At 37.2% G+C, this 6993-nt stretch overlaps 1 protein-coding gene across 1 annotated transcript; it reads left to right on the top strand.

Annotated features, from left to right (window-relative positions):
* Positions 1-567: 567 nt before the first annotated feature.
* On the top strand, positions 568-6570 carry LOC140772727 (nucleobase-ascorbate transporter 1). The gene is made up of 14 exons (XM_073114934.1): positions 568-658; positions 1686-1783; positions 1893-2069; positions 2220-2320; positions 2577-2652; positions 2746-2805; positions 2903-3090; positions 3184-3280; positions 3363-3449; positions 4308-4366; positions 4606-4697; positions 4786-4863; positions 4937-5097; positions 5975-6570. Exons 1-14 carry the CDS (start codon positions 583-585, stop codon positions 6185-6187), a joined length of 1563 nt encoding a protein of 520 aa, XP_072971035.1. The 5' UTR covers positions 568-582; the 3' UTR covers positions 6188-6570.
* The last annotated feature ends 423 nt before the right edge of the window (positions 6571-6993 follow it).

Raw genomic sequence — 6993 nt, 5'->3', positions numbered from 1 at the left:
TTTTTACAATTACAACCCTCTTAACTCCTCTCTCTCTCCCTGCTCTTTCGCGCACACACAGAGAGAGAGAGAGAGAGAGAGAGAGAGAGAGAGAGAGAGAGAGAGAGAGAGAAGAGAGGACTGAGGAGGAATAGTAGAGTTAAGAGGCGATGGGTCCGGGGGGCAGTTTCGCAATTTACGGGACAATGGGTGGCAGTTTGGTCCTGCCCGTTAAAATTCCAAAAATTTCAAACAGAGCGAAAAAGAAATAAAAAAAAAAGAAAGTCTAAAAAGTGGGAAGAGGGGTGTTCCCACTTCCCATAGAGGGGGGGAGGGTGCTTCAGGGAGGTTGCTTTTGCTTCCCTTTTTTTTTTTTTACCTCCTTCCTTCCTCTTCTCCTCTCTTCTCTTCGCTTCTTCAATCTCTTTCTCTCTCTACAATCTTTGCTTTCGTCCTCTCTCTCTCTCTCTTTCGCTCTCTATTTCTTTTATTGGGTTTGTTTTCTTTTTTTCTTTCCTTTATTTTCCTTTTTTTGTGTCTCTCTTCTTTGTCTGGTAGTGGAGGTGAAGGTGGTGGCGGTGGCGGTGGCGGTGGTGTTGGGTAATGGCAGACATAAGCCACCCTCCAATGGAGCAGCTCCAGGACTTGGAGTACTGCATAGACTCCAACCCTCCATGGGGTAACAGTTTCTCTCTCTACATGCGAATTCTTGTTCTAGTTTTTGGATTTTTTTCTTGCTTTTTTTTTTTTCGTTTTTCTGTTGGGTTTTAGTGTAAAGGTGTGGTTTTTTTTTTTTAGTTCTCATAGGGAGAAGGAAGAGTCGAAGACCCATGTTGAATATTTTGCTCTATTTTCTTCTTGTATTATTGCTGGTTAATGGGGTGATGTGGATGTGTGTTCTTTATGGGATGGTAACTGTTTTTTGGTTTCTTGGGACGGGTTCTATGTTTTATTAGTGTTCCTGGTGGCAGGGTGTTTTATTTTTATTTGAAATTCTTGTGTTTGTGGAGGGAAAGCTTGTGGTTTGTCTCACCTTTGTATTTTATCCTTTTCCTCTGCTTTGGTGGGTCAGAAGTTACATGGAAAATGACATATTTTTGGCATTCTGCTGAGATATGATGCGTGTAGACTTGGGTTATCTGTTTTTGGCTGATCTACTGTATAGATTTACATTTACCTTTCGCGACAGATGGTTGATCATTGATAATTCAAAACAGAAACTTTTTTTACTTTCTCTACTATGTTACATTGATTTGACTTTTGTGCACTTTCATCTACGTAGTACATACTGTTTTTAGAAAGCTCTGTAGCTCCTTCACATTGAGTTCTTGAAGCTTGGCCATGAATTCGAAACAGATACTGAAATGTTTGATATCGATTGCTCATACTCTAAGGGATATATTCAAAAATCACATTTTATCACTTTTGATGGGTGCTAGGCGAGGGCTACTTTTAGAGGCTTGGGCAAAGAATTTGATGAAGTCGAATAATGGTGACAGATATTATGTATTGTCCTTTTTGACCTCGTTAGATGCCAAGATTTAAATGAAAGCAAGAGTGTTGAGAATTTTTTTGTCTTGACTTTAACTTCCAAAGAGATATCTAACTGCCTTCTGTTTACAGTTTCTTGTTGTTTCTTTTGGCCTGTTGTTGTGATCTTCTATTAAAGCAATAGATCCTTTATTTTCTCAAACATCCTTTTACAGCCGAAACCATCTTATTGGCGTTTCAAAACTACATCTTGATGCTTGGTACCACTGTTATGATTCCTTCAATGCTTGTTCCTCTGATGGGTGGGAATGATGTAAGTACATTACTCCTAGTTGTGGACACTTCATCTTACTGTTTAGCATCTTTAACTGTCTCCGTTCTGCTTATATCCGCTGTTAACCTGTTGTAACAATTGTATGTAGGGTGAGAAGATCCGTGTGATACAAACTTTATTATTTGTATCTGGTATAAACACGCTTTTGCAAGCATTGTTTGGAACAAGGCTTCCCACAGTTGTGGGTGGTTCTTTTGCTTATGTTATACCAATCCTTTACATTATACGTGACTCATCACTTCAACGGATTCCTGATGAACACGAAGTGAGTTTTTCTGGTTATTCTTTTAATTACTGATTTAGGTCACATGACTAATTTTACTTTCTTAACATTGACAACATTTTCTATTGTTGATTATAAGGGTGCTGGTTGCCTATTTAGGATATTCTATTGAAATGTTTCTTCCATCTGCAGAGATTCCTACAAACAATGCGTGCTATTCAAGGAGCACTTATAATAGCGTCAAGTTTACAAATAATACTTGGATATAGCCAGCTTTGGGGAATTTTTTCTAGGTATTTTTTTCTTCTTGAAGGCTTTGTTTACTTTGAGTTTAGGGACTTTTCTGAACTTGTTCAGGACTCCTAAACTGGTTTAGTAACTAAATTTTTTTTTTATTTTTTTCATATCTAATCAAGTTTATTCTCCAAAAAATTAAGACTAAAAAATAAGACTAATTAATTGAGTTTGTGGCTTAGCCTTAAACCAATCAAGGCTGAAAGTACCACTTATGTTTCTGTTCCTTTTAGCTAATGATATCAATTATAACAGATTCTTCAGTCCTCTCGGTATGGCACCTGTCATTGGGCTGGTCGGTTTGGGCCTCTTTGAAAGAGGTTTCCCTGCGGTATGTCAGTAGTGTAAAGAGTTCCAGTCTATGTGATACATGTTGCAGCGGTTACGTAAAACAAACAATCCATCTTGAAATATTTGTTATTAGGTAGGGAACTGTGTGGAAATTGGTATTCCAATGCTGTTGCTGCTTATCGGACTATCACAGGTACTATTATTACTTCAGCAAGTAACAATATTAACTTGCTGTTTTCATTCATCGAGGTACATCATTAACCTTCTCTTTTGGGGCCTTTACTATGCAGTATTTGAAGCATTACAGGCCATTCAGAGAGATTCCGATCTTTGAACGTTTTCCGGTTCTCATCTGTGTCACAGTTATGTGGATATATTCTCTTATTCTAACGGCAGGTGGTGCATACAACCATAGGCCAGCGAGAACTCAGGATAGCTGCCGTACTGACAGAGCAAACCTTATCTCTTCTGCCCCTTGGTTACGTATCTATTCATGCTAGACCTGTTTTAAACAATTTGTTGATTTTATTGTTGACACTGTTTATTCTTACTACCAACTGATACTTCTTAGGTTCAAGTTTCCATATCCTTTACAATGGGGAGCACCGACATTTGATGCTGGTCATTCAGTTGCTATGATGGCTGCTGTTCTGGTATCTCTTATAGAGGTAATCAATAATGATATATTTTTTTAAAAAAATTCCTCCTGGAACTCTTGTTACACTCATTCTATTGGCCTTTATTCTGCAGTCAACTGGGGCATACAAAGCAGCATCACGCCTCGCTATTGCCACTCCTCCTCCTGCTTATGTTCTGAGCCGAGGCATTGGTTGGCAGGTAAGTTGATTAATTGTGTTCCTTAGATGATCATGCTATGTTTCTGAAGAGTCATATATGTTCTTCGAATTAGTTTATAATTATAGAGTATCTATTTTTGTTGATGCTCTATCTGGCATGCACAAAAGAAGTCGTGCATAAGTTGAATGTGAATTGCGTGGACAACATTGGAACAATCATTGCCAACATCCAGAGCTTTTTATCTTATCTGCCTGTTCTGTATAGCACAATGTCGGAAATGGTTGTGAAAGGATTGATTTCCTATTGGTTGCCAGCCTAGATGTTCTCTAGAAATTGATTGTTAAGGGAGAACTTGTCATCAATCCTACTCGTCCCAGGTCTCATATGTATATGAATAATAAAAGATGAAAATCCAAGTAACAAAATGGTATAATGATTTCCTTGATAAATCTAGAAAGTAGCTGGAAGCTCCATATTACATTATTGTGCCAACTGCCAACATCTAGTAGACAAAGTACATATGGAGAAGGTGGTCTATGCCCTCGGCAAAAGGTGTTCAGGTGATAGAAAAATGTTATGGGAGAGGTCTGCTCAGTCATTGTGTATCACATGTAGGAGGCAATTTGCAACTAAGTACGCAATCAGCATTGGATCGGCTCCAAGAGGAAAACCCATGCATCCTGTGGGATTTGCCTGTAGGAGGCATCCAAAGCATTTGCCATGCCTTGCAGCTGAGAGGTTGTGTCATGCCGAGTATCAGTTGACATGGGCCATGCTATAGGCATGGGATTTGCAAGATGGTTTCCATCACTTACTATTTGTGAATCCTCTTCTCCCGGTCAAATAATTGTAGTTACTTGTATCCAATATTTTTTTATAATCCTTCTATTTATACAGGGAATAGGAATACTGCTGGATGGTCTATTTGGAACAGGGACAGGTTCTACAGTTTCTGTGTAAGAATTCTTTAACTTCAATTAATCTGCTATCTATCCATGTAAAATATATATGATACAGATAGCAGTATGTCTCCCAGACCCCCAATCTCTTGGAACCCATTCCATAATTTGAAATTATATGGCCCTCCAGTGTAAAGCTGTTTTATAAACAATATTTTACTCTCTAGGTTCTTGTTATCTTGTTTTAGTTTAAGGTGGTATGAATGTGATTGATAGTGATTTGTGTGAAATTGAAGGGAGAATGTGGGTCTTCTTGGACTAACTCGAGTTGGTAGCCGAAGAGTTGTGCAAATATCAGCTGCTTTCATGATATTCTTTTCTACCTTAGGTGCTCAACTTTCTTTCTAGTCAGACAATTCTTATGTTTTAACTTGGCTTGTTAAATGCGGCTTCTAAATATTTATATATTGTTTCAGGAAAGTTTGGGGCTGTTTTTGCATCAATTCCATTCCCAATATTTGCCGCTTTGTACTGTGTACTCTTTGGCCTTGTCGGTATGTACTTCATATTGATCAGCATGTGTCTTGTGCTCTTTATTTCTAACTTCTTTCATGCAATTTCTTGCAGCATCTGTTGGGATATCATTCCTTCAGTTCACTAATATGAATTCTATGAGAAATCTCATGATCACTGGGCTTTCGCTTTTCCTTGGAATATCAGTTCCACAGTATTTCAGTGACACTATGGTAACTTCTGCTCACGGTCCAGTTCATACCCATGCAGGATGGGTAAGTTTACGTTTAGATCATTGTTTAATTTCCAAGAATATATAGTAGCTCATACTTTTAGATTCCACATTTCTGAAGCACTACTCAGTACTTCTACTCCAATGGCCCATCCAGGGGAGTTGAGGAGGGGCAGTTGCATCCCCTGGATTGCCAAATTTCCACTTCATTATTTTTATTTAACCTAATCTCTATATCAGGATATAGCAACACTTTTAGATGTTTCATACTTTAATGCACAATATCACAGCCAGTTAGGTTATACTGTACTTTAACTTCTGATTTTCTTTTTGTTGTTTTCCGTTGATATTTATTCAGGCCTGATCTTGTTTTATATTAGTAACCATTTAATATGCAAAAGCTATTCTGCTTCTTGGCTGTGATTTGTTACTTCATTTGTTCTTATGAACTATGTGCAGTATTTTCAAAATTAATTACAAATATCATGAGGTTATAATTGCTTGTGATTCGAATTAGTTTTGTATGTTGCTAGTTTGTATTGTAGAATGTACTTGGACCCTGTTGCTTATCTAAGTAGCTATGGACTTGAATCTTAAATATTTCTGATTGTAACATGGTCAAAAAATTGGTAATTACCTTTTTCTACCTCAGCTCTCATTCCTCTCAGAAGCTCGTTTTGAGATGATAAAAGAAATTCACAGACTAGATTTTCGGAGCAGATATACTCGTTTTGATCCATGCTGTTTAGTTAATTTGATGCCTCATAATTCGAGATGGATTGATTGTTCAAGCTCATCTGTCCACAAAGTGGATTGCTTGGGTGAATTCGAAATTCAATACATTGTCATCTTCAGAACGTATCTAGACTTCATTCAAAAATTTCTGATCTTCTGATATCTTTTGTTGTTTCCTGTTGCAGTTTAATGGCTTCTTAAATACAATTTTCATGTCTTCTCCAACCGTTGCGTTGATCGTCGGTGTATTTCTTGACAACACCTTGGAAGTGGAGAAATCTAAAAAGGATAGGGGCATGCCGTGGTGGGTGAAGTTCAGAACGTTCCGGGGGGACAACCGTAACGAAGAATTCTATACGCTTCCATTCAATCTAAACAGGTTTTTTCCACCAACATAGTGATAAATCACCTTCGCGAGCAAGGAGCTGCTTTACTTTGCTACAATATCATCTGCCGGCGTATTCATCAACATATGGGCACTTTGATGGCCACAAGGAATTTCGATCTGATTGCTGACCCAGTGTTTATGCCTTCCTGAATATTTGGAGATTTTGCTGCTGCTCACATTTCAAGATCCCTTGTACTTAAGAGGCATTTTGATACTTCATAAAATGAGAGCTGATTTATTTGAGGTTTGTAGGTTTTCCATTAGAATTTAAGCATGTTGTATTAAAATTTATATTTGTTACCACTTTTCTATTGGTTATTGTTGCTATATATTGGACTTTCTGCATCCAAATTTTGCATTCAGCAGAGAAATGCCACAGATTTCTTGAGGTACTTTTTGGCTGGAAAGATTGAATCTTGGATTTGAAGCAGCTTTTTGTGAATCTATTCTGCTTGTGTATGAGATCCAGTTATATTAGCAAGGAGGAATAGGCTAGAAGTAACACACTGGAGAGAATAGAACAGGGGAGAAGAGAAGAGAAGAGAAGAGAGTTAGAAAGAGAATAATTTTCTTTTGATTTTATTGAATCTTTAGGAGGAAAAAAAAGGGAAGAGAAAAGAAGAAAAAAATAGTTTCTCTAATTAATTAGTGATTAATTTTTTTGAGCAATGCTTAAACAAGTTCAAATTGTTTCTTCACCCATTTATTAGAGAATCACCAAAATTAGATATAGAAGATAATATTAATAAATAATCATTAAGTTGGTTATTCTAAATTTTTTTAATAAACAACAATCTTTATTTTTTTATCCAATAT

The sequence above is a fragment of the Typha angustifolia genome, chromosome 12 (assembly GCF_048772165.1).
Source record: "Typha angustifolia cultivar Huaian chromosome 12, ASM4877216v1, whole genome shotgun sequence".
In the NCBI taxonomy this organism is placed as follows: Eukaryota; Viridiplantae; Streptophyta; class Magnoliopsida; order Poales; family Typhaceae; genus Typha; species Typha angustifolia.
This window is presented reverse-complemented; position numbering and strand designations above follow the sequence as displayed.